Source organism: Vombatus ursinus, unplaced genomic scaffold, assembly GCF_900497805.2.
Source record: "Vombatus ursinus unplaced genomic scaffold, bare-nosed wombat genome assembly UNPS02014768.1, whole genome shotgun sequence".
NCBI classification, from domain to species: domain Eukaryota; kingdom Metazoa; phylum Chordata; class Mammalia; order Diprotodontia; family Vombatidae; genus Vombatus; species Vombatus ursinus.
In genome coordinates, this window is record NW_020954546.1 from 21,717,900 (window position 1) to 21,745,063 (window position 27,164).

At 45.9% G+C, this 27,164-nt stretch overlaps 1 protein-coding gene across 4 annotated transcripts in view; it reads right to left on the reverse strand.

Moving 5' to 3' along the window:
* RAP1GAP2 (RAP1 GTPase activating protein 2) overlaps positions 1 to 27,164 on the reverse strand; it is a 229,613-nt gene that overhangs the window by 196,873 nt on the left and 5,576 nt on the right. For all 4 annotated transcript variants that reach the window (XR_003569048.1, XM_027861779.1, XM_027861781.1 and 1 more), the window contains exon 2: positions 24,202 to 24,237. Coding sequence is in view for 3 of the 4 variants with exons in the window: in XM_027861779.1 (XP_027717580.1) it covers positions 24,202 to 24,237 (36 nt within the window). In the remaining variant the exon portion in view is untranslated. The remainder of the gene's footprint in view (positions 1 to 24,201; positions 24,238 to 27,164) is intronic.

Genomic DNA, 27,164 nt, shown 5'->3' on the forward strand with positions numbered 1-27,164 from the left:
AAGGAAGGAAGGAAGGAAGGAAGGAAGGAAGGAAGGAAGGAAGGAGGGAAGGAAGGAAGGAAGGAAGGAAGGAAGGAAGGAAGGAAAGAAGGAAGGAAGAAAGGAAGAAAGAAAGAAAGAAAGAAAGAAAGAAAGAAAGAAAGAAAGAAAGAAAGAAAGAAAGAAAAAAGAAAAGAAAAGAAAAACAAAAGAAAAAAAAGAACTTTGGAATTGATTTCATGACATGGAAGACACTGGCATAGGACCACCCAGTATGGCCTGGCCTCATCAGAGAAGGGGCTGTGCTCTACGAGAAAAGCAGAATTAAGCTAGCTCAAAAGAAACTCAAGATGCGCAGATTCAGAGAATCCACCCCAAATGTTCACATGGACTATTTGTGCCCGACCTGTGGTAGAGCATTCTGAGCTCATATTGGTCTGAGCAGTCACAGTTTGACACATCGTAACTTGACTCCAGCATAGTGATGTCATTTTGGTCCTCTTCGAGGATGAAGGACAACAACCAATATGCCAGGCACAGTGTTAAGCTCTGAGGATAGAAAAGGAGACAAAAGACAGTGTCTGCCATGAGAGAACTCACAGCAAAATATACCAAGTGCCCCCAGGTGTGCCAACATTTTGTGGATTTACTCCCTCTCAGAGACAGGGTCCTGCAAACATCTCTTTTCCTTCTGCTCTTGAATCCTGTCCTTCTGCCCTTCCATTTCACCAGGAGCAACCCAGGAGGAAAGAAAGTGATATCAGACCTATTGGGACAGAAGGAGGTCTAGTCACGTGGCTTCTCTAAGGTCATACAGCAGCTAAACCAGTACCAGTCTCCAGGGCTCTTAATTCCTAACCCCATGTTCTCCCCATGGCAAGGCATCCCCTTCTGCAGAAATTATAGGAATTTTATTGTCCCAGACAGAGGGTGATTTCCATTTGAATGTAAACTCCCTGAGGGCAGGGACAGCTTCACTTTTGTGTTTGTATCTCCAGCACAGCACAGTGACTAGCATATAGTATGCAGCTAGGTAGGCTAAGTAAATAGATCCTGGCCTTGGAGCCATGAAGATGTGGGCTCAAACCCCTCAGCAGCTCTGAGGCCCTGGGCAAGGCTTTAACTTTTAACTTTTTATATGTACACACATACATGTATGTGTGTGTGTACATGTGCACATACTTGCATATGTGACATATACTGCATATTACATGCATGTATATGACACAGAGGTTTGTGTGCTTAGTGTATATATGCTATATATGTGTGTTTTATGTATGTGCACCTATGTATATATTTGTGTATATACCTTCATACATGCTATATACACACAGAATTTACATGCACTGTATACTATATGTGTCTGCATGTGTGTACACATATATAATGCATGTTTACTATATATACACACATACATAATGTATATATAATATCTATATGTAATATTTTGCAAACCCTAAAGAACTATATAAATGTGAGTAATTATTAGGCAATTAAAAATGCTTACGGATTAACTTAATTGAGTGGTAGTTGTAGTTAAATATTTGAGTGCTGACCACATTCTCCTACTATCTCCCCAAATCTATGGGCTGAACCTTTGAGTTGGATCTCCTGGAGTAAAGTTGGGCTCCATTGAGACATTCATATTCTCTCCCTCCTTCTGTCTCTCTATTTCTATCTCTATCTCTCTCTGTCTCTGTCTGTCTGCCTGTGTCTCTCTGTCTCTGGCTCCCTCCTGTGGCTCCCTCACGTGTACATTCACAAGACTGCTAATTAGGACACAGCTTTTCTCTAACTTGTCCACACTAGGGATCAAAGCCACAACCTTGACCTCATTCAATAAACGTCTAGACATAGCTCAGGAATCAGGTATTCTTGGCTCCCGAGCTTTGGTCCAGACCCCACCCTTGCTCTCTGGGACAATCTAGGCTACTTGCCAAAGCCAGAATGAGAAGCAGAAATCCTAGAGGGCCCCATAGAGCCTCCCCTCCCCCTCCATCCAGAGCCATAAGTAGACAAAGTGCAAATGAGGCTCTGGCCCAGGGCCCTTACATTTGGAGGAGGGACACATTTTCTGGGTTTGGACAGATTCCTTATTACAATAACTACCATACGCACACCCTCAGCTTTGGTAGCAAGTAGTGCAACAGCCCCCTAATATGGAGCCCTTCTACTAGATGGCCACATGTGGCCCTCTAGGTACTCAAGTGTGGCCCCTTTGACTGAATCTAAACTTCACAGAACAAATCTCCTTAATTAAAGTTGTTGTGTAAAACTTGGACTCAGTCACCCAAGGACCTAGAAGGCCACATGTGACCTTAAGGCTACAGGTTCCCCACCCCTGTACTAGGCCCCACCTTTTCCCCAAACCCCTTCCAACAAGTCACAGGATCAGAGAGCTAGATCTAGAAGAGAGCTCTGAGACCACCCAGCCTACCCCTCCCCCCTCATTTTACAGAGGACACTCAAGGTCACATGGGTAGTAAGTGCCAGAGGCAGGATTTGAACTGGGCTCCTCTTATCTCCTGGAAACCCCTCCTCAGAGGGAACTGGAAAGACAGAGAGGCAGGCAACATGTTCTGCCTAGGCTCTGGAGAGCAGGGCTCTCTTTCTCTGTTTGGACTCCCATTCTCACAACCATCAGTGACTTAAGACAGCTTCCTTTAGCTGCTGTTAGTGGAGAGGAAGGAAGAAGAGAGAGGTATATTTCAGAGGATCTCAGATGAGGAGGGTTCCCCAAAATCTGCCCTTCTAGCATGAGTAACTGTCCCCTTACCTTCAAGAAGAGCAGGTACTGCCATTATATAGAGAAAAGTATCTCTCCTACCCTCACCCCTACACAGAATGTGTAAGGAAAGCAAGTAATTAATCTCCAAGACAGGAATGAGCTGCAGGGATGGGGGACAGGGGAGGAGAGAGAGGGGGGAGAGAGGAAGAAAGAGAGGGAGAAGGGGGGGAGGGAGAGAGGGAGAGAAAGATGAGAAATTGGTCTGTGAAAGAGACGGGGGCAGGGTTGGTAAAAGGAACAAAAGAAACCAAGTGATACCAGGAAACAAGCAGAGGGAGGCAGAAACAGAGAAAGAAAAGAGAAATACCGACAACAGAGAGAGATGGAGATGTACAAAATACAGAATGAAGAAAAAGACAGACATATCTGCAGTAGCAGAAAGGGACATGGAGAAGCATATCAAGAATAGCACTTTACCCCAAGTCTTGTACAGTTTGCTAATGCTGTTAGCCTTGTGTCCTCAACAAGACGGTGAGCTGCTGGAGTGCAGAGATAGTGCCATATACAAATACTCAATGAATGTCCGGCTACAAACCTCTTCCTTCCCATACCTTCCCTCAGGCCACCTCATCCCCTCTTTTCCACTTTTGCCCCTGAAAATAACCAAGCTATCCTAAGCTGATGGTGCCACCTGGTGGCTTGTGTTGGCAACTGTCAAGTCGAAAGTCTTCCCCATCACAGCCTTTCTTCTCCGTCAAAGGGAATCGTGTACATATCATACACTCTTGTCTATTCCACCTGCACCCCCAAATCCCACCCTCCACACACATATGACTTTTTCTCCTTCTTGATGCATCTGAATCAAGGAAAAGGAAAGCCACACATGTTATAGCAAAATTAGCTGTAACAATGGGCAATGCCAACAATCTCTAAAATTCTTAATAAGATATTGAAGTCATCTTCAAAATCTCTGCAAAATCTATAGCTTCCTTCTCCAATTAAATTTGCTTTTCCTAAAGCAGTGTCATTCCAAATGAACTATTTCTTTTTTATTTCTTTCTTTTGTGGGGGGGGGGGGTAATCAGGGTTAAGTGACTTGCCCAGGATCAAACAACTAGTAAGTGGCTGGATTTGAACTCAGGTCCTTATAAGTCCAAGGTCCAGTGCTCCATCCATTGCATCACCTAGCTGTCTCCAAATGAACTATTTCTTGCCCAATATCTTGTTAAGCTATTCTGTTTAATTAGCAATACTACAGTAGTGTTATTTTCTACCAGTTTTTCATTGCAACTATGCAGTATTTTTGTCAATATTCAGAGTTAATTAGGACTAATCTAAAGTTTTCCCTGCTGCTTCATCGTGATACATTGAGGGTTCTTACAAATCTCTGAAAAAAAAATCTCTGGCAGGAGAACACAGACTCTGGCAAGGCAAGGTCTACCAAGATAGAAAGGTTTGGGAGTAGACTAAGTTTGGAGAGGATCATCACCAGGTTGGCTGCAAAGGTATGGATTTTTTCAGCTTTAGTGACTCTCAAAAATCATCTATTAAATCATCAAAACATCAAGAACTGTGTTGTTGGTGGAATGAAATCAGAGATCCCGAAAACACTGAAGTCAGCATTAAACAGGCTTCTGTAGGCTGCCCAGGGAATCTCACCACCTCTTATAACACAGTTTCTTTAGAAAGACAGGTCCTGAATTTGGAGCAACTAACTTACACATGCCCTTCTATAGAGCACAGCCTCAAAGCTAGGGACAGCCAGCCAGCCATGCTCTGGCATTACCCACGGCCTCAGATACAGGGTGGGCAGCCAGTAATGAACTCATCAGTCCATTAATTTATTGATTGAGATCAAAGGAGGGCGGGAGAAGAGGAAGGGAGAGAAGAGGAAAAAGAAGAGAGGGGAGGGAGGGCTGACAATAGCAAATGTCTTCTATGTGGACGCAATTAGAGCTCTATGTCTCCCTCACCATGTTTGTCTGTCTCTGTCCAGCTCTTGTCTCTCTCTGTCTCTGTCTCTCTGTCTGTCTCTCCCTCCCTCTCCCTCTCCCTCTCTCTCTCTCTCTCTTTCTCACACACACACACTCTCACACACACACACACACTTCCTGTTTTAGTATGGAGAGGGAAAGTTCCCTTGCATCTCAGGGACCTAAGGAATAAGTGAGAAATTTCATGGTTCCTTCTAGGTCCAACAGTCATACTGGTGTCACACTGAGTCCCAGTGAAGTCAGCCACTACTTACAAGATTGTGTTTACATAAGGGAGCAGAAGGAAATTCAGAAGGGGAAGTAGATCAGCAGGACAGTATTGGGACTACCCTGTTAAATGTAATGTAGACCTGAAGGAAAAAAACAGCTGCATATAATAGAAACTGTCACCTTCATATACAATCCTCTTTTATCTATATTCTATAAATGGGAATGTTCTTGTTTATCAAATTCATAATAGAAAAAGAAAAATTTTTTGAGATTCTGTTTGTGTCCCCATCATGTGTCCATGATTCTGTGTATGATGCTATGATTCTATTTGGGGGAGATAATAATAACAGTGAGCATTTATAAAGTGCTTTAAGGTTTACAAAGTGCTTTACAGATGTTAGTTCACCTGATCTTCACAATAGCCCCGGGAATGCTATTTATTATTATTTCCATTTTAGAGATTAGGAAAATGTGGCACAGAGAGGTTAAATGTCTAAGGCAAGATTTGAACTCAGGTCTTCCTGATGACAGGTCCTGGGCTCCGTGTTGCTGTGTCTTTGGCAGTGTAATACAAGCCTAGGTCCTCTGCGTGTGATGCAGTATGTTATCTCTATGGGATGTATCTCAGTACGGATCTCTATCAGTATGGGATTCTACATGTATGATATTATGTTTCTGTGTCTATGTCCGCAGCTAGGGCTACATGTGTGTTTATTCCCTGGGAAGCCTTTGCTCTTCCTTGGTTCCTACAAACACTCCATGAAACACAAGGGCCCCTCTTTGGGTACTTCTATTTATTCTAATTTTATTCTAATTTTATTCTAGTTTTATTCTAATTTTAAGGGGGTCAGGAGAAATGTCCGATGTAAGTGAATGTCCTCTCTAGCCTCTTCCCCACTCTGAGGCTCTAGGAAGTGATCTTGAAATAACAGGGGTGGAATACTCATAGTCCCACACCTTTCCCCCATTGAGGGGCCCTTCTGGAATCCAGAAGCTTCCTGATTGGCCAAGAATGATCCTGGGATTGTAGGGTAAACCAATGAGTTCAATCCCAAATAGGCAAAGGTGAGGATAGTTCTGAAGACAGAAAACATCATACTTTTGGGGGGGCAGGTGGGGGCTGCCTGCTTCAGATGGTTGAGTTTGGGGCCTCTTGGCCTAGAGATCATAGTTCTACCTAAGACAGGGAACTGCACCCAGCTAGCTTTGATAGCTTTGGAATTTGAAAGACCATGGTGTTCTTCTTGTCTTCCTTCCTTCCTCTTGACTATGTCGTTAGTATGGGAACCTACCAGCATGGAAACTCCTTCCCTCTACCTCAGCAAATCATCTCTACCTTAGAGATTTAGAGAGTTGCCTAGGGCACTAATAAATTCAGTGACATGCCCATGGTCACAGAGCTAGTCCCCATCAAAGCAAAGACTTGAACTCAGGTCTTCCTGACTCTTGGGTCATCCCATTAAACTGAATGTTGTGCCACCTGTCTTATTTTTACACACATTCCTAAAGATAACATCCTGATATATTTATTTCAAAATTTTAGGTTCTCTTTCTTCCTCATAAATTCACCCTGGAAAATCCACCCTTGCAGTATATAGTATGTGGCAAACAAAGATGAGAAGGAAGTGTGGTAGTGGTAAGTAACCACAACAGAGTCAATTGGGTAACTAATCAAGTATCTACTAAGCACCTACTATGTACCAGGCACTAAGGATGCACAGTCTCTGTCTTCAAGGTATTTACAGTCTGTCATGACACCTAGGTTTGATTCCAAGCTCTGGCTCTCAACTAGCTGTGACCCTAGATAAGTCATTTCATTTTTCTTTGCCACAGCCTCCTCATCTATAAAACAGGACATTAAAGTGCTTTGTCAAATGTATAGCAATGTCAGGGGCAACTAGGTGGCACAGTGGATAGAGCACCAGCCCTAGAGTCAGGAGAACCTGAGTTCAAATTCAGCCTCAGACCAGACACCTGACACTTACTAGCTGTGTGACCCTGGGCAAGTCACTCAACCCCAATCGCCTAAAAATAAAAAAAATAAAAAAAAAATAGGCTCGGGAAACAAGGGAAGTCAGAAGCCTTCATGATCTACAGCTAAAAGACTGAATGATTGTCAAGGGGTGGCAGAGAGGGATTCCCATTTGGATACATGTATCCTCTGAGGTTTCTTCCAGCTCAGAGATTCTGTGATCTCAAAATCCCTTCATCTTACATTTGTGGGAAAGGAAGCCAAGAGATCTAAAGTGACTTGTCCAGGGTCATACAGTAGAAAAGTCACAGAGCTGGGATTGAAGAGTCATCTGACTCCAAAGGCACTGGATTTGAAGTCAAAAGAGACTGAAGTTTGAATCCCATCTCCTACACTGACTCACTGTGGAACCATGGGCAAGTCACGCCATTTCCCTGAATCTCTATTTCCTCATCTCTAAAATGGGGGTAGTAATACTTATGCTACTTCCCAGAGCGATTATGAGAAAAATACAGGATGATGGATTCAGAGGTCATCTAATTCAAGTTCCTTATTCTTCAGATGAGGAAACTGAGGCCTAAAGAGGTTAAATGACAAAATCACGGGTTTAAAATCATGGGATCAGATTCAGACCTAGAAGGGACCTTAGATGCCATCTCATCTAAACCCCTCATTTTACAGATAAGGAAACAGGCTTGGAGAAGTTAAATGACTTGCCCAAGGTCACATAAGCAATAAGCATCAGACCCAGGATTTGATCCTAGGTCTTCTTACTTCAAATCCAATAATCTGCAACCTGCACGCTCTCCTCCCACCCCCATGCTGCCTCCTTTTGTACTTTGCAAACCTTAAATCGATATTTAAATGTGAGCTACCGCCATAACATAATCTGCCTCAAGTCTGAGATTTTAAGATCAAGAAAGGTTTAGAAAGGATTGCCTGGTACACAGTAAGCATTTAAATACTTTTTACCTACCTGTCTATCCATCCATTTATGTATCTATCCATCTATCCACCTATTTGTCCATCTATACATATATCTATCCATCCATATATCTATCTATCTATTTATTTAGGGCAGCTAGGTGGCACAGTGGATAGAGTGCTGGGCCTGGAATCAGGAACACTCATCTTTCTGAGTTCAAATCCAGCCACTTACTAGCTGTGTGAACCTGAGCAAGTCACTTAACCCTGTTTGCCTCAGTTTCCTCATCTATCAAATGAGCTGGAGAAGAAAATGGCAAACCACTCTAGTATCTTTGCCAAGAAAACAATGGGGTCATGGAGAGTTGGACACAACTGAAATGATTGAACAACAATAACAACAAAAATCCATCTATTTATCTATCTGTCCATCCATCCATCTATCCATCCATATGTCAACATAACTATATCTATTTATCCATCTACCTATCTATCCATCTATCTATTATATATTCATCTGTCTATCTGCTAGCTATTCTGGTGAAAGGTAAAAGTGTTAAAGCCACTATATTGCAAGGGTCCCCTGGATCTAATTCTCCCTTGGAGCTCCAATCTTCCCAGGAAGTGAATTGAATCAGCGTGGTCTAAAGCAGACCATTTCCACTTTGCTTCCGCAGGGGGTATGTTTGAGTGATGATGGGAATGAATGTAACCAAACTATTATAGACACCCTTGGGAGATGACTGAGGAGAAGGGAACTGAAAGACTGAGCCTTCTTCCCTTCACCCTCTTTCCCTCACACTACTCCATTCCCCCCATTCCCATTAGCCTAAGAAAAACCAAAGTCAGCCAGGGATATGGAGACTCAAGTGGAGTACACATCCCCAGCTCCACCTAGTGGCCCTGACCTAATACAACTCTGACATGCACCTTTTGTCCTGTTGGGTGTCTGAGAGTATCTTTGGGTCCAGCACCTTGCCCCTTTCTTTGTTGCTAGAATGGAAGGCAGTCTCAGGAATGAGAAAGGAGACGCTAGGGGTTGGCTTCTCTCCAGGGCAAGATAAGGTCAAACTGTTCAAAGTGTAGGCCACGAGTTTCTCAGAATGGGGCAGGAAGATCACGTGAAGCCTATATGCTTATCCAGATGAAAACAGGCTGAAAGACATTTCAACCTTCAAAGATGTAAAAGGGAAATAAATTCCCAAAGCCTTAAAGCCATGGTAATAACAGGAGAAAACTCTAAATGACAGGATGAGCACTAATAGGTGTTCAGATTAGGATAAGGTGAGAAGGTGGCCTGGGGGTGGGGTGGGGTGGGGTGGGGGCAGGTAAGGATCAGAAGGAGGAATGGTGAGGTTCTGAGGGCAGCCTAGCAGACTGGTGACTAGCCTCTGGGGAGAAATTCTCTCTGAGCTCTGAACTTCCTGCCCCCGGCATCAGCCTTCACCATCCTGTTACTTTTCCAGTTTATGCCTGGAGTTCTTTCTTCTTCTGATCTATCTGCAGCCCTCATGGCAAGTGTGTGTGTGTGTGTGTGTGTGTGTGTGTGTGTGTGTGTGTGATGGGGAAGCACACACATGGGCAGGCTTTGGGGTCAGACATAGGGCTAGAAGAGAACTCAGAGGCAATTTTGTCCAACTCCTTCATTTTACAGTTATGGAAACTGAGGAAGGGAGGTTCTGTCTTCCCCAGATTCATACAGGTTAGTTCAATGCTGAAGGAGAATTTGACCCCAGGCACTCTGACTTCAGAACTAGTTTTCTTTCCACCGTATCATGGCAGAAGGGGACTTTTGAACTCCAACTACTCTCCATGAAAAAAAAAATGGGTTCTCTCTTGATGAGCTGGAACACCAAAGGCTGCCACCTGAAGGGCAGGAACATGGAAGGAGGAAAAGGCTTTGCCTAGGTCACTGTAAGGCAGTGAACCCTTGAGTATTTTTAGCACCATATGGGAAGCCGCATTCTCTGCCACCTGCTGACTTTCTGAATTACTACTCAAAAACAGATGGGTTAGGCTGGGATGAGGAGAAAGGGGTTCAAGGTACTAGACCCAAACAGCCACCCCTATTCACTGTACCCTAAAGACAGCTAGAAACAGTGTGAAGTGATGGAAAGAGCAATTTGGGAGGCAGAACACCTGGATTCTAAGACCATCTCAGCCACTAACTAACCTCTCTGAGCCTCAGTTTCCTGTTCTATACGATGAGAAGTTTAGACTGGACAATCAATCCCCAAGATTCCGTTCTGTCTCTAACAGTCCATGGCCCATGAAGAAAAGAGTCAGAGATTGGAAGGCTCTCTCAGTTCAAGACATGACTGCCCATTCTGTGGGTTAGGGGGTTCGAGTGGCCAGGGCAGCAATCTCTCCGGTAGTGTGAACCATAGCAGAGTCCAAAAAGTCCCTTTCCTGCCCATGACCATGCTTCCCCATTACACAAACACACACACACACACACACACACACATATACACCTGTTATGGGGGCCACATGTATCAAAAGAAAAGACTCCAAGTATAAGCCTGAAAAGTGCCTGGGTAAGAAAGGTCAGTGCTCAGGGGAGGGAGCTCAGAGCCCACAAGGATTCAATATCTCCAAAATGGGTCCATTTGCCAGTCTGATGAGCTGATAATCCCCCTTTTAACTTCCATTCCTTACCTGCCCTCCCCCCTCGGATCTCTCCCCACCTCACCCCAGCTTGCACACCTGCAGGCATTCATCCTTCCGTTTCTAGCGCCTGCATTGTTGTTACTATGGGAACAAGGGGACCCTGGGCCTTGGTGGAGTACCAGGCTTCCCCTCCCCCATGCTCTGAGAAAAGAGCTGGCTTCGCAGTAACCTGTCTGAGGACACACAGCGTTTACATAACCAACATGTATGTACATATGTGTGTCCCTGCATGGTCATCTGTGAGTATGCATGCCACCATCATAATATACACACACATCTGTCCTTGTGTGTCAGCATCCGTACATATGTACAGCTCTGTATTAGTGCCCATGTGTCTGTGTGTATGTACACTCAGTTGGGAAGCAGGAACACAGGGCATTGTTAAATGGATGAAGAACTTTGTGGTAGAGGAAAAAACACTGCCCTAAATTCCAGTCCCTGGGGGCAACTAGGTGGTTCAGTAGATAGAGTGTCAGGCCTGGAGTTAGGAAGACCTGAGTTCAAATCTGGTCTCAGACACTTGCTAGCTGTGTGACCCTGGGCAAGTCACTTAACCCCTATTGGCTCAGTTTCCTCATTTGTAAAACAAGCTGGAGAAGGAAATGGCAAACCATTCCAGGATCTCTGGCAAGAAAACCCCAAATAGGGTCACAAAGAATCAGATACGACCAAAACGACTGAATGACAATAAATTCCAATGCTCTGCTCTGTCATTTACCGGTCAAGTGAAAGTCATTATCCCTTAATGACCCTTAGTTTTCTCCTTTGTAAAATGAAGGTATTGGACTCAAAAGGCAATGTGGTATGTACATGGTTAGAGTCATGGACTTGGGGCCTGGAAGAACTAGGTTCCAATGTGACTCAGGGCATTTCATCACTGTGTGATTCTGGGCACACCTCCCCAGGCCTCAGTTTCTTCACCTATAAAATGAGGAGATTGGCAGAAGTCTGGAGGTTTGCACACAGCCCTGAAGTGAAAGTGGATCTCACTGGAATGAATGCAGGGAGAGGGGCCTCACTAGCAATGGCAAATTCCTTCCGTTCCAAGGACAGTCCAAAGCAGAACGGCAGCGAGAATCTGGGGTACTGCATAGGGCCTTGGGGGGGAGCTGGGAGTCCCTGGAGAGAGAAAGGAGAATTGTACCGATGGTTTATGAGCTACTGGGAGTCTGGGGTGTGTTTTCTACATTTTCTCTGTGTGTTGGGAGGTGAAAATAAGGACTATTCCATACCTGAAAAAAATTTACATTAAAAAATTGGACGTGGCAGCAGCTAGGTGGCACAGTGGATAGATTACCGGTCCTGGAGTCAGGAGGACCTGAGTTCAAATCTGGCCTCAGACACATAACACTCACTAGCTGTGTGACATCTGGGCAAGTCACTTAACCCCAATTGTCTCACCAAAAAAAAAAAAAAGAAAGAAAATAATTGGACTTAATGACAGTAAGTATGACCCTTTCATAGTTAAGATCTAAGGCCTCTTCTATTGGAGGTGTCTATGCTGGGAAATCCTTCTGGCCCGAGTATTCTATGTTCTATGTTCTAAAGTTCCTTTCAGACTTGACAGTCTATGCTCAAAGGCAGGATTTCTCAGAATTTTTTTTTATCTCAGGATCCCTTCACACTCTTAAAATTTACTGTTTTCTCCCAACCAAGAGCCTTTGTTTATTCAGGTCATATTTTTCAATATTACTATATTTAAGGGGCTGGAACAGAATCTATGCTTTAGCTGATGTAAAAAAGGCAAGAAGAGCAATCATTATCTCAGACAAAGCAAAAGCAAAAATAGACCTAATTACAAGATAATCAGGGAAGCTAGATTTTGCTAAAAGGTACTGAAGTAATATAAAAAAATTTACAGCAAGTTTCTCTGATGAAGGCCTCTTTTCTCAGATGTATAGGGAACTGAGTCAAATTTATAAAAATAAGAGCTGTTCCCCAATTGACAAATGGTCAAAGAATATGAACAGTGAGTTTTCAGAAGAAATCAAAGCTACCTATAACCATATTTTAAAATGCTCTAAATCACTATTTATTAGAGAAATGCAAATTAAAACAACTCTTACGTTTCCACTTCAAACCTATCAGATTGGCTAAGATGACAGAAAAGGAAAAATGACAAATATTGGAGTGGGTGTAGGGAAATAGGGACACTAATGCACTGAGGGTGCATTTGTTGTTGTGAAATGGCTCAACCATTCTGGAGAACAATTTGAAACTTTGCCCAAAGGGCATACCCTAGAACCCAGCAATACCACTAGTGCATCTATACTCCAAAGAGATCAAAGAAAAAGATAAAGGACCCATATATACAAAAACATCTAAAGGAGCTCTTTTTTGTATTGGCAAATTGCCAATTTGGATGCCCATCAACTGGAGAACACCTGAACAAGTTGCAGTGTACGATTGTTATGGAATAATATTGTGCTATAAGAAATGATGAAAGAGATAATTACAAAAAAAAACCTGGGAAGAGTTACATGAACTGATGCAAAGTAAAGTGAGCAGAATCAGGAAAACATTGTGTACGGTAACAGTAATATTGTAACAATGATCAACTGTGAAAGACTTCGCTACTCTGATCAATACAATGACCCAGGACAATTCCGAAGGACTTGTGATAAAAAGTGTTATCCATCTCCAGAGAGAGTGCTGATTGAAGCACAATTTTTTCTCTTTATTTTTCTTATCTTTTTTTGCAACAGGCTATTATTGAAATGGGTTTTGTATGATCTCACATATATAATAATTAGGGCAGCTAGATGGTGCAGTGAATAGAGTGCTGGACCTAGATTCAGGAATACTCATCTTCATGAATTCAAATCCAGCCTCAGACATCTACTAGCTGTGTGACAAATCATTTCACCCTGTTTGCCTCAGTTTCCTCATCTGTAAAATGAGTTAGAGAAGGAAATGGCAAACCACTCCAGTATCTTTGCCAAGAAAACCCCAAATGGGGTCACAAAGAGTGGGACACAACTGAAAACCACCAAACAAAAACAACAGCACATGTATAACTGATATCATATTGCTTGCCTTCTCAATGGATGGAGCAGAGTGGGAGGGGGGAAAGGCAAGAATTTAAAACTCAATTTTTTTTATTTGAAAAATAAATAATCAATTTGAAAAAAAATTTTATTGTATTAGAAATTAGAAGTATTAGTATTATGATGAAAATAGATTTGACCTCATGGTCTCAGCCCCCTCCCCAACCAGGGGTGTTGAGGACCACACTGAGAACTGCTTCTTTAAGGCCCCTCCCACCTCTGACATTGTATGCTCTAATATCCTTTCCAAACCCAACATTCTCCGTTCTAAGTTCCTTCACAGCTCTAACATTCTTTGTTCTATGTTCTAAGGCCCTTCCCAGCTCTGACAATCTATGCTCTGAGGTGCCTACCTGCCCCGATATTCACATTCTCCGTTCTAAGGTTCCTTCCCCCTCTGACACACTGGGTTCTAAGGCCCCTCCCAGCTCTGACAGCCTAATTAGTGGGTAGCAGAATATGGATTTGAATCCTGACTCTGTCATTTACACCCCTGGTAACACTCCTGCAACCTTGGCCATGTAGGGTAACCGCTTAGGCTGGGGTTTTCTCCTCTGTTTGAACAAACACCTGAAGAGGTCTGAGGAGGTGACCTCTGAGGTCCCAAAGGCGCTAATCTAACCTTCTATTCGGGGTGTGAAAGGTAAATAACACCTTGCACCACAAGCACCTGGCAAACAGAAAGCGGGGAGGGGGAGAAAGAGGGGAGAGGCGAGGGAGGGAACAGACCAGGCTGGGAGGAGGTGAGCCCTGTTTCCAAGGCCCAGTAACTAACCAAAGGCCATTTCCAGTCAACCCTCCCAGGCTCCCACAAGGCTTTTCTTCCACCAGCTTGGAGGTAGAATCTCCAGCGGGCTGCGCAAGGCAGAGGTGTTCCCCCAGCCTCTTGGGACAGAGCTCTCAAAATCCGTTATGTGGCTGCTGCAGGCTGCCCAGCACGGATTTCCGTGGGCCCCGCCCTCTCAAAATGAGCTGGCAACTCCACAGGCCCGGGCCCAGTGGGAGGGAGGGATGGGTGCAAAGGCACTGGGTGGGGCCTGGGGTCTGTGGTTACCTGTGCTCAGCTGCTGGCTCAGCTCAGCCTGAGGGCAAGGATAGAGGAGCCAAAGAGCAAAATACCCAGATGGGGGGAATAAGCAGCTGTTTTCTGAGAACTTCAATGCAAACCTGCTTCTGTCCTCACTTCCCACCCGGGGCAAGCTTGTCAGGCCGGGTCGCCAAACCCCTGGATACCACTCCTGGCTCTATCACTATCTGGATGTGTGACTTTGGACAAATCACCAACTCTCTCTGGGCCTCAGGTTCCTGGTCCCTAAAATGAGAATGTTAGACTATATTCCAGTGGGGGTTCTTAACCTGGGGTCTGCGAACATTTTCCCTTTTTTTTTTTTCCCTATTTCAATAACTGTATTTGAATATGCTTGGCTTCCTTTGTAATCCTATGTATTTTAGTTTATGCATTTAAAATTTGATTCTGAGAAAAGGGGTCCAGAGGTTTCACTGGACCAAGAAAGGGGTACGACTGGCCTGGAGGGTATCTAAGCTGAAACTGCAATCTGAGGGTGTTAGACTGGGTACTGGATCCCGGTTCTAGAGCTGCAAGAGGTCTCACAGGCCATCAAATCCAGCTCCTTTATTTTATAGACGGAGAAACTGAGTCCCGGAGAGGGGAAGTGACAGGAACCTCCTGAAGGTCCAGGACTGATCAGTTATTTCTTTGTGCCCCACTATCTACTATATAATTGGGATAGGGATGGACTGGACCTGTGGTTTTTTAGGAATAAGGAATGTACAAGTAAGGAAACTTTCCGTACCAAGGCAGGAGGTGGCTAAGAGGTTAACATGGAGGGCTGCTCAGAGTCACACAGCTTATAATACATACTAGGAGCTCATAGGGCCATAGATTTATAAATGGAAGGGACCTCGGGGTTCACTCAGTCCAATTTTCTTATTTTACAGTTTGTTGTTATTGTTGTTGTTCAGTCATTTCAGTCGTGTCTGACTCTCTGTGACCCCATTTGGGGTTTTCTTGGCAGAGATACTGGAGTGGTTTGTCATTTCCTTCTCTGGCTCATTTGACAGATGAGGAAACTGAAGCAAACAGGGTGAAGTGAAATGACTTACCCAGGATCACACAACTAATAAGCGTTGGACACTGGATTTAAACTCAGGAAATGAGTCTTCCTGACTCTAGGCCAGGCACTCCCCACTGCCCCTCATTTTATAGTAGAGAAGCTAAAAATGACTTGCCCAGTGTCACATAGCAGTATGCATCAGAAGCAGGATTCAAACCCAGGTCTTCCTGCCATCAAGGTAGACTATCCGCTAGATAATGTCGCCTTTCTTGGCATACAATAGGTACTGAATAAGTGCTTATCAATTAATCGATTGCCCAAAGTAGTATTGCGTATAGGCAGTAACCATCTGAGGGAAGATTTGAATCCAGGTCTCCTAATTCCAAAGCCGTGGCCTTTTCTACTCTACTGAACTATCTGCCTTGGACTTTCAGGAACTGAGGTGTGGAAGACACAGGAATAAGTGAAAGGGAGTCTCCAATCCCGGACATTTTTAAGTCTCCCTGCCTATCAAGGGGATTTGGCAAAGAGTATCATTCTGAGCGGAGAGATCCCTCTGCTCCCAGGGCCATCCTCATCTCTCTCTCCCTGAAGCTCCAGCAAATTCATCAACCAGAAGCAGCCCCTTGACTGGGGGGTGGGGTGGGAGTGGGCCAGCTCCACCCACTCCTCAGTCTCCATTCTTCTCTGCCTTCTCTGCCTGGGCTGCTCTTAGACCACCAGCTGGTTCCCAAGCCAAGAGTGGCCCAGATGTTAAAGATCAAATGCTAGTCTTCCTCTTCCAACAAGCCATAGGTCTCGCCCCTCTGAATCCCCAAACCTCTGGAGACCCTAAAGAATAATGGGTTGGACAACGTTCTTACTCCAACCTGTCACTCACAGGTACCACCTCCACCCACCCCCCACTGCCCCCAGCTCAGACACAGGGAGAAGCAGCTCCTGGGGAGATCTGTTTCCCGACTCAGGGGGTGGGGGCAGCACACCATGTTCTCCCAACACCCCCCTCCTCCCTCCACCCCTTGGAGAGTCGGTTGGCAGGTGGGCACTGTGCCATAGCCACACACTGGGGACGCAAATAGAAGCGCACTCTCACCAGCCCTGTCCTACATATGGTCCCCAGAGGAGATGTAGGGGGTGGGAGAGAGAAAAAACCAACAACCCCCTGAAGAACCCAGTGAAGCTTCAGAACTGCCAGGGATGAGAGAGGATGCAAACAAAGCTGGGCAGCCCCTCTGCCTCCCACCACAGATGCAGAAGAGTTAAGGATCCCAGGACCCACTAATCACAGTGGGACTGAATGAGGCCATTAGTTACCCAAGCACCCCCCTCCTTCCCGAGGGCTCCAGTGGCACGTGGATTGAGTGGGTCAGGCTAGTTGGGGAGGTCCAGTGGATTGGGGCAGAGATGTGCAGGAAAGGACACATTAAACATCCATCCCAACGTCCCCACTACACCCAAATTTCATAGTAGGTCCCCCACCAAACCAGACCAGGTCAGTCGTTAAATCCCCTGATGACCTTATGAGGCTGTTCCTAGGACGTGGCCCCTATGTGCTAAGATGTCTGAGGGACTTGAGGAAGGTAGTGAAGGTCTGGAACACTTGCCATGGGCCAGGCACTCTGGAAGCAGTGAAGCTTGATGGGTCTGGCAGCCGGTGGGAGAGGGGTGGTGGTTAGAGGTGGGACCCGGGGTAGCTGCTCTAATTCATGCCAGGCCCCTGCTGCTTAGTTCAGGGGCTTGCTCCAGCAGCAAAGCATAATGGAAATAGAAAAACGGTTCCTGAACTTAGAATGGAAAGACTCAGAAGACTTGGGTTCTTCTCCGGTATAACCGGGAATATGTCACTTTGATTCTCTGGGTCTCAGTTTCCCACTCTGTAAAATGAGAAAGCTGAGCCAGGTGGCTCCTAGAGTCCCTCCCAGAACTAAGTCTGTGACCTCTGGTCCTATGATCCAAAGACCTTCCTCCCCCAAGTCAGAGGACAGCCTTCCAACACTGACCCAATCCCAATCTTCTCGCCCGACTCAAGCCACGATGGCCCATCGTGCATCGCACCCGAGGCCAGCCACCTCCCTGTTGTCAGTGCACAAAGCCACCTAAACATCTACTCTCAGTACCAGTGGGTGACCTGGGGAGAGAGCAGGAGCGCTCAGCGGAGACAGGAAAGGTCAGGCAGGTGGGAGAAAGGCTGAGTTGACAAGGTCGGGGATGGGATGGAGGGCCGCTGAAGAGACCATTGAATTTGAGGGCAGAAGAGCCCTGAAGGATCATCTAGTCATAGCATCAGAGGACTAGGGCTACAGGGACCTCAGAGGCCATCTAGAGAGGTCGCAAGATGTACTGAGAGGCAGCACTGTGGAGGATAGCACACTGGATGCAGGAAGACCCGGATTCTAAACCTGCCTCCAACACTTAGTAACTATGGGACCCTGGGCAAGTAACGTAGCCTCTCTGACCCTCAGTTTCCTCATCTCTTAGATGAAGAGAATTCAAAGATGCCTTTCGCTCTAAATCCATGATCTTTCATTTTATAGAGGAGGAAACAGGCCCAGAAGAAAATGACCTGCCCAAGGTCACACAGGTAATTCAACAGAAAGCCAGGACATGAAATCTGACTCCAAATTTGGGGCTCTTCCTGATGTGAGTTAGTCAGTACTGCCTGGGTATAGCTAGGCATACTGAACCAATTGACCAAAAATGTGTAATCAAAAATAGGGAAGCCTCTATTTCCAAATCTCCACATTTGCCCCTGACAAATGGAAACCCCTGGGTCAGGTTGAAAGTTAAAGGTCCCTCCCTCTCCCATCCCCCTCCCCTACATGTATGTGGGAACATCTCCTCCAGATCAAAGAGGTGGGATTAGCCTTCACTTGGCTCAGGGACAGCCTTCTAATCTGGCCTCAGAGCAAGGAAGGCAAGAATGAAACAAGAATGGGAAAGGAAGAAAGAAGGAGGCAGAGGTCAGCTACCAGGCCCATGGGGTTGTCTGTATCTCACTCTAACCACTCATCAGTTGAAATCCCCTTCCGAATCTCCACCACAACCAAAGCCCGCCCTGACCCCTGGACCAATCCCCAATGGCACCTCCTCAGCAACCCTCTGGTGGTAGTCCACCTGTAACCATGCACGCTACTAGAGGAAGGAAAAGTCAGAAAAGAGACACTCTTCTCAGGGTTGGTCTCTCTATCAGGAAAACTGAAGAAAAACTCACCAGAGCTTCCTTGGCATGGTGGAGGCTGGAGAGAGGGCTGGGACCCAGCAGCACAGAGCTGATGGAGTTTGCTGTGAGAGAGCTTGGTGGGAGATCTGCCCCCCCACCCAGGTGTGTCCGTAGTCTCTAGCTCAGCTCGATTCAGCTCAGCTCAGCTCAGCTCAGCTCTGGCTAATGAAGTCAGCCCACAGCCCAATCCCAAGCTCGAGCTGGGGCTGCTTCAGCAGCCTCTCCCTCCCAGGGACTACAAGCCTCTTCACAGACATATTCCTGGTTACCATAGGAACAAGTGAAAGCAGAATCCAGCCCCACACACCCAGGAGTGTGTGCAAAACATGTGTGCACCTGAACAAGGGGTAAGCAGTCACACATGAGTCCTGCACATGCATGTAGACACGTATGCACATACATATAAATGCACACACACGTCCCCTTGCACACTGAGGACCACCTAGGAAAGACATCATCCAAAAAAGGGCCTGGTCACTTCCTGCTCAGTCTCTGCAGTTCAGGCTTGGCCCTGTCTAAAAGCACATCTTAGAAGCAGGGGCTCCCAGAGAATCTAACCAGAACTGTGGCTGCAGAATCAGAGGGTCCAGGCTCCAAGCTGTCCCTGAGTCCCTGAGAGATGTCAAGAAGAAAGAAAAGCCAGATTTCTGTTCCCATTGCTTCCCTTCTGCCCCTTGAGGTCATGTGAGGCTCTGTGTTTTCTCAGCGCCTGGGTTCTCCCACCCCTCCTTCCCAGACAGCTGAGAGGCTCAAATTCCCCATGAAGCCTGACACTCCCTTTGCATCTCCTTTCCTCTGGGAGAGATAAGAGACAGGAAAGAGGAGGGAGGAAAAAGAAGAAAGGAGAGAAGGACGGAGGAAGGAGAGAAAAGAAAAGAGAGAAGAAAGGAGAGAAAAGAGAGAAGAAAAGAGAGAGGAGAGAGGAGAAAGGAGAGAGGAGAGGGAAGAAAGGAAAGAGGAGAGATAAAAAAGAGGAGAGAGAAGAGAGAAGAAAGAAGGAGCAAGAAGAGAGAAGGAAGGAAGGAGGAGAAAGAGAGGAGAAAGGAGAGAGATGAAAAGAGAAGAGGGAAAAGAGAGGCGAAAGGAGAAGGAGGGAAGGAACGGATCCTATTCCCACTGAAACCACAGTAGCACCATAAATCCATAGGGATTCAGAGTTGGAAGGGACCTTAGAGGACATCTAATCTGTCCCTTCATTTTAGAGAGGCTACTGAGACTCATAAAGGTTAAGTGATTTACCCAAGGTCATGCAGATAATAAAGTAGCAGAGCTAGACTTTGAACCCCTAGTCCCCTAGCCATTTCTACCACAGCTGCCATGTTCCCCAGCTCTCCCATTAACATGATCCCTGCCTAGGGAATTCACAAACTTGGAGGTTCATTCCAGAGAGAGGGGGTTTCATCACAGAGTGTGTTTCCCTCCAGAGTTTAAGGACTGACTTGACCTTCTACCTTCAAATCAATAGCCCAGACTCATGAGGTCCTGGTATGAAGCCTCTGGCTTGGATAAAGAGAGATCACCTGGGGGTGGAGAGAGACAGAACACCCAAGGGGGTCATAGGACACTCTACAGCCTGGACTCACCTGATCCCACAGGTGACCCAACCCATTTCCCTCCCAACTTCTCAAACCTGATCCAGGCCTGACCATAGCTTTTGGCAAACAGTAGTCCGCTGCCTGTCAGTCCAGAGAGGGGGGCCTCCAGCTGCTCATTTCTCTTTCTCTCCCTTCCCCCTCATAGACAGACTGTCAGAACTTTCATGTAAGAGCCTGAACAGTCAACAGTGGGACCCCAGAGACCAAGACAGAGAGCAAGTACCTGTAATTCTGTCCTTAGGAAGGCAGTCCACTGCTGCTCCCTCTCGCATTGTTAAGGCTCAACAGAACAGATTCACCCCAGCTCCTAGGCCTATGTCCAGTTCTCTCCTGGCCAAGTCCTCTCTGTGCTCTCCTTAGAAAGAACAATAACTAGAAATCCCAGACTTCTCTTTCTTGGAAGATGTTACACTGTGGACCAGTCATCAGTGGGGCATGCATCTTGATCGAGGTCTCAGCCCTCCACATCCTTGTGCCCAGGTTACCAGTTCAGTATCTCTCAGCAAAAAAAGCAAAGCTACCCAGCCTATCACAAAGAATCAAAGATTTCAAGCCAAAAGGGAACTTAAGAGATCACTGAGTCCAATCTCATTCCACCTCCCCATTTTGGACATGAGAAAACTGAACCTGAAAGATCACAAATGATTTGCACAAGGGTCAACCAGCTAGTAGCAGAGGCATGGTTCAAACTAGATTTCCTGATTCTGAGACCTCCATCCACCACACATGAAGTAAACAGACATCTTATCCCTTGGTAAAATGAAATAAGGAAAATGGGGGAGGAGGAAGGGGAGGGCAATAACCAGAGAGGAAGAGGCAAAGAGGGCACCTCACAGCCCCCCTATCAAGACTGGACTTCCAGAGAGGACAGCTCCTGCTCCTGTTCCTAATCTCTCCTCCTTCCCTAAGGCTCCCATGCCTACACTCTTTTTCCAAATCAGGACTATTTTCTTCTCCCACCTTCACAAAACAGATCCGGGCCCGACTTGGATACCTCCCGGTCAGATGTCTGACAGTCCAGAGATTTCAGGGTTGGGGAGGGGGCTGGGAAGGCAACTAGTTGGTACAGTGAATAGAGTTCTGGGCCTGGAGTCAGGAAAACCGAAGCTCAAACCTAATCTCAGATACCTACTAGCCGTGTGATCCTGAGGAAGCCACTTAACCCCTGTTTGCCTCAGTTTCCTCAAATATAAAATGAGGATCATTACAGCATCTACCTCACAGGATTGTTATGAGGATTAAATGAGACAATATTTGTAAATCACTCAGTACAGTACCTGGAACACAGTAGGTGCTTAATAAATGCTTGGTTAATGACTCAAATTCCCTTTCTCCTCAGTCTGACTACAGTCACTTTCCCATGAAAGGATGATCATAGGAACCTCTATCTAGACCTGGAAGGCACCACAGAGATCATCTAGTCCAATCCCCTCATTTTATAGAGGAGGAAACTGAGGCCCAAAGGGACATGTGGCTTATCCCTACTCACACAGGTAATAGATAACAGAGCTGGGATTCTAGCCCAGATCCTGTAACTGCAAATCCCATGTGCTTTCTTTGATAGCACAATCCTTCATAATACAAAGAAGGAAACCAAGTTTGGGAGGTGGTCAGTCCCTGCTCAAGGTCACACTAGCTAGAAAGTGGGAAGACTTGGATAAGACTCTGGTTGCCTTTAATTTTTTTTTCTCATTCAAGTTCATAGACTTCCTGAAATCTATACATTGACCCTTTAGGGATCCATGGACTCCTGATTAAGAACCCTCATCCTAGGTGGTCTGACTAATGGGAAACCCATTGGGCATCATAAACAATTCCTGGAATGCCAACTGTCTCTAAATTCCTCAAAAGCTTCTGAATTCCCCCAAAAAAGAAGACTTACAAGGGATATGATATCCCTGTCTTCAAGTATCTGAAAGGCTTTCTGGTGGAAAATGCATTAGACTTCCTCTCGGTCCTAAGGGCTGAACCAGGAACAATGGAAATTGTGAAGAGGCAGATTTAATACTGAGGTCCTAATATTGGGAGCTGTCCAACATTGAAGGGGCTGCCTCGGGAAGTGGAGAGTTCTCTCTCACTTGAGGTGGTCCAACAAAGACCTGATGCTCACTTACTGGGTATGGGATTCTGGTCCAGCTTTGGGATGGGACCAGGTGTCCACTGAGGTTCCTCCTAACTGTGAAATTCTGTTATTCTATAAAGCTAAGGAGTTAGGGACCTAGGACTAGAATGCTGGATGAAAGAGGTAACACAAGTAGGAGGAAATGACTGTCCTATTAACACTAATGAAATGAAAATGGTCAGTCTGGCAGAACAAAGCTTTGTACCTTAAGTGAGTTACCTGAGAAGCTATTCCCAAGTCAGGCATAGCCAGACTGGATAAGTGTCCCTGGGGTTCAGCCCAGCTGAAGCCCAACTTCAGTGCCAGACGCTCCAGCAGGTCCTAACCCCTGCCGAATTGTTGCCCCCTCAGTGACAGTCACTTGGAGGTGGGGGGGGGGGAATCACAGACTTAGCTTAATCATTTCAGCTGATCACTGGAATCAAGATAGTTCTGATCCCGTGAGAAGCACAAATGGAAAGGAATCCAGCTTCAAAACAAGGTTCAAAGCTTCCACTACTTTTTCCGCATCACCCTTTTGCTTCTCTCATACTTAGTTAGTAGGATACTGCCTTGTAACTGATGATAAGTCTTTTCCTAAGTCATCCAAAGTCACTTATCACTTAGGTGGTTCATTTCCCCAGTGATAGTGTGGCTCTAACCCCTTGCCTTCTCTACTTTTTGTACCATCTCCCCCCCTCCCCCCATACATGGTCCCTTAGGAAACTCCTCCAGTGTTTAGTAGATCCACATCCATTCAAAACTATAGTACATTAACCCCCACCAGTGTGTTTACATTTACTAAGTCAAGCAGGAGACACATTTGGGAGTCTCTACTTAGCAAACTGCAAAGGAGCAAGGCAGATTTGAGATAAGGAGATTCCTTTCAACCCACAAAATGCCCCTGGTTGTCATGCAAATCATCTCAGGCTAAGACTGAAAAGATGCAGTTGCAGGAAGTAGAGCTGGCAACCTTTGCCCTCCTTCCATCAGCAATTAAAATCCCTGTACTCTTGACATTCATTCCCCCCCTCCCCCCCCCAGTGCCTAACACAGGGCTCAGGGTTTTGAGGTAGAATGCTTAATCTCTGCAGAAGTCAACTTAACCTAAAAACCTCTAGTTGGAGAGTTAAAAGGAAAGGAACCAATTTTGATAAAGGCTAATAATTGGAAGGATTTTCTTATATACATGAGCTATTCAAAACTTCCATCTAGCAGTCTGCTGGTAAATGTTTAACAACTGGCTCTCCAGAAAAATAAATGTACATACAATAGGCTTTTAAATTTAATCTGCATTATTAACATTTTCTCCATCACTTTCTTAAGTCTAAACAAGCAACAGCACAACAATTAAGCCCTGATTTGTAGCATTTGCCAACATCTGAGATATAAACATTTACACTGAAAATTAACAAAGCTCTCAGGAGCTGGTTTGAGCTGCCTCCAGCATAATTGTCCCCATAGCTCACTCTCCAGTCACTCCTTTCCCCAAGGAGGGAAATCCTAAGCAAGGAGACCCTAGGTCCAGTCTTCTCCAAGCCCAGAGGATTGGTAAAATCCATTCTTCAATTCCTTGTTTGTTTATTGAGGGGAAAGTGACAGGAGAGGGGCCCACACTGGTACCCTCCATAGAGGGAGCTTTAAATTTGACCTGCAAGCTTTATCAAAGGGGAAGCAGTTACTTACTTGACCTTCAGGCTGGCCAGCATGTTCTTGTCGATCCTGCCAAAACAAAAAAACAATTGGCAGTAAGGGTCTGGGTCTGTGGTCAGAGGTGTAAGAAGGGGTGGATTCGGGGACAGTTTCCAAAGTTGAAGGATGGGATGTGCTCTCAGCTTACCAGGCTCATAGATTCAGAGCTAGAAGTAACCATCTGGTACAAGTCCCAGAGATTTAGGGATGTCCGATACCGCCAGAGTTATCTAGTACATCCCCTCCAATTTATAGATGAGGAAATAGAGGTTCAGGGAATCGCAGCAACTTGGCCAAAGACACATAGGTGGCAAAGCCAGGATTCCAACCCAGGTGTATTGACTCTAGCACTTTCTACTGTGTAACACTACCTCCCAGAGAGCTTAAGGAAGGAAAGGAGGGGAAGGGGAAGAGGGAATATTCCTTGTAAGAAGTGACTTTTCTCCCTTAGCACCCACCAACCAGGTATGTATCTCCTCCTCTCACCTTATTCATTCCCCGCTGCTCCACACAAACACACACCACCACTACCATTACGACCACCCCCACAACAGCAATGACCTGGGCCCTCAACCCAGTTCCAACCCCCATGGAGAGTTGGGAGGTCTCATCTCCATCAACAAATCACATATTTATTGAACAGCTCCCAGGTAGAGGACAAAAAGAGCTCTATCTCTGCCAGAAGATCACACTATGATTAGGGAGGGAGGACACCAACAAAGAAAACCATTACATAAGACGGCATGAGTTAGTGAACTGACAGCTCACTTTGGAGTCAGAAGACCTGGGTTCGAATCCCAGGTCTGAACACCAGCCCCCAACCATTACTAGGCCAACCAGAGGACATATTAGGGGGCTTCCACTCATCAAAACCATAAAGGAATTGGGAAGAGCTAATTGTCCTTAGGGAAGTCATTCCCCACCCCACCGTCGGGCCTGTTTTCTTACGTTCAAAAGGAGGGAGCTGAACTAAGTAACTTCCTAAGCTCGTTCCAGCTGGGAATCTTGTGAGCTTTTCAAGTATTCCGTGAAGTAGTGCAGACTGTCAAATACCAGAGAAGCCTAGACAAGGGAGGGATCTTTGTGTGTTTGGTTGGTAAGGGAAGCTTTCCTGAAAGATGGGGAGTTTGGAGATTGCACGAGAGAAGCAGCTAAGATCAAATCACATGTCTCTTGAATCGAAAGGCCAGTTGGCCGGCCTTCAAGTGAAGACACCCTTCCTGTTCCCCTTACCTGCCCTAAACCAGATTGACTGGCACAGACTAGCATGAAGTATATCTATTATCCCCATGCAACTTCACCATACTAACCCAGCCCCTTCTCTCCCACCCTGGCTGCCTCCCCACACCTCCTTAGAAGCACGGAGCAGAGCCAGATGCCTCTATTTTTACCCTTAGCATATGCCAGTCTTTCACACTGCCAGCAAGAAGCCTCAGTCTCCCTCCCAAAATGAAAAAGTGGGCAAACTTCCCAAGCTTATTTGGTCTCCCCAACGGACAACACCATTCTGTCTAATCCCCCTCTTAGACAAGCACCCCCCTTGACAGAATACCCCCAGATGAGAGTCCCCATAAGGTCAGTCCTGTTTAAATGAAATGATAGGCCTACTGAAAATCCTTGAGGAAATCCTTAATCTCAAGCATTTATTGAGCCCCTACTAAGTGCCCAGCACTGTGGAGTTCTAAATAGCAATAAATCAACTTGAGTTTGATAAGCACCTACTATGTGCCAGGCACTGGGAGTTCTAAATAGCAATTAATCCCTCTCTCATGTTCGGCCTTTGCCTTGGCTGTCCCTCATGCCTTCCTCATACTCTTCCACTTGACCTCCATCTCTTATAATTCCTTCATTCAGGTCTCAGCCCCAGCACTGCCCTCTTCAGGAAGCCTCCCCCAGTCCTCCTCCCCCACTTTCTAGAATATTCCTCCTCAAGTTACTTTGCACGTGTTTTTGTATGTTCTCTTGCACTTACCTATATTTCTGCATGTTATCTCTCATCATTAGAATGTAAGCCCCTTGGGGTAGGGGCTGTTTGCACTTTCTCTTTGTATCCCCCAGCCCTCACTTAGTGCAATGCCTGACATATAGCAAGGGCTTAATTAATGCTTGTTGATTGATTGGTTGATGAGTCTTAATTTATAACAGCACCATTTTTGTTAATAAGCATCATGATTGATGTGCATGGTTATTAGCCTTCGTCTGGGGCAGGCACTTTCAGATGAAGGCAGAGTTGTGCAGAGTGTAGGTGGGTTATTCTGCCACACCCTAGGGGAGCACCCCACCCATATACACCTAAGCGAGCACAGGAGGTGTTCTATGCATTCAACAGATGAGGAAATTGAGGCCGTGAGTGGGAGGTGGGACTAGCCTAGGTCATATGGTGGTGAGGCTGTATCAGGGTTGGGACTACAGCTGAGGTCTTCTGACTACTACTCTGTTGTACTCTTGGCCTAGGTCTGGGCCACTGTCTCCATCTGGTCACCAGATTCTTGCAAAGTAGAGGAGAAAAACCCAAGTGCATCGTGCATCTCCGATGCTCATCCCCTGACTGCTTATTCAACTTTCTAAGAACTTCATTGCCGCTGGGTACCCAGGCATCAGACAGCAGACATATCAGCCAAGGGAAAAGTGAGGTACACTGAGCCCCCTCACTCAGCTGGCTCCAAGGCTCCTGCCCTCCCCGCCTCCCAGCCTCACCCCAGACAAAGACACCCTGCTCCAGGCATCAGTCCCTCCGTCCTAGACAGCAAAGTTCCCACGATGAGCGAGGGCGTTAGCCACCTGTGGAGGGTGGGGAGCCCTGTGGCTTCAACAGGGGAGAGATGCTGAGATAAGAGGGCAGGCCTTTTCCCTTTCAGGAAAAAACACTGAGTCATCTCTGTTTGTTTCTGTTTCTCTCTCTCTCTTTCGCTCTCTCTCTCTCTCTCTCTCTCTCTCTCTCTCTCTCTCTCTCTCTC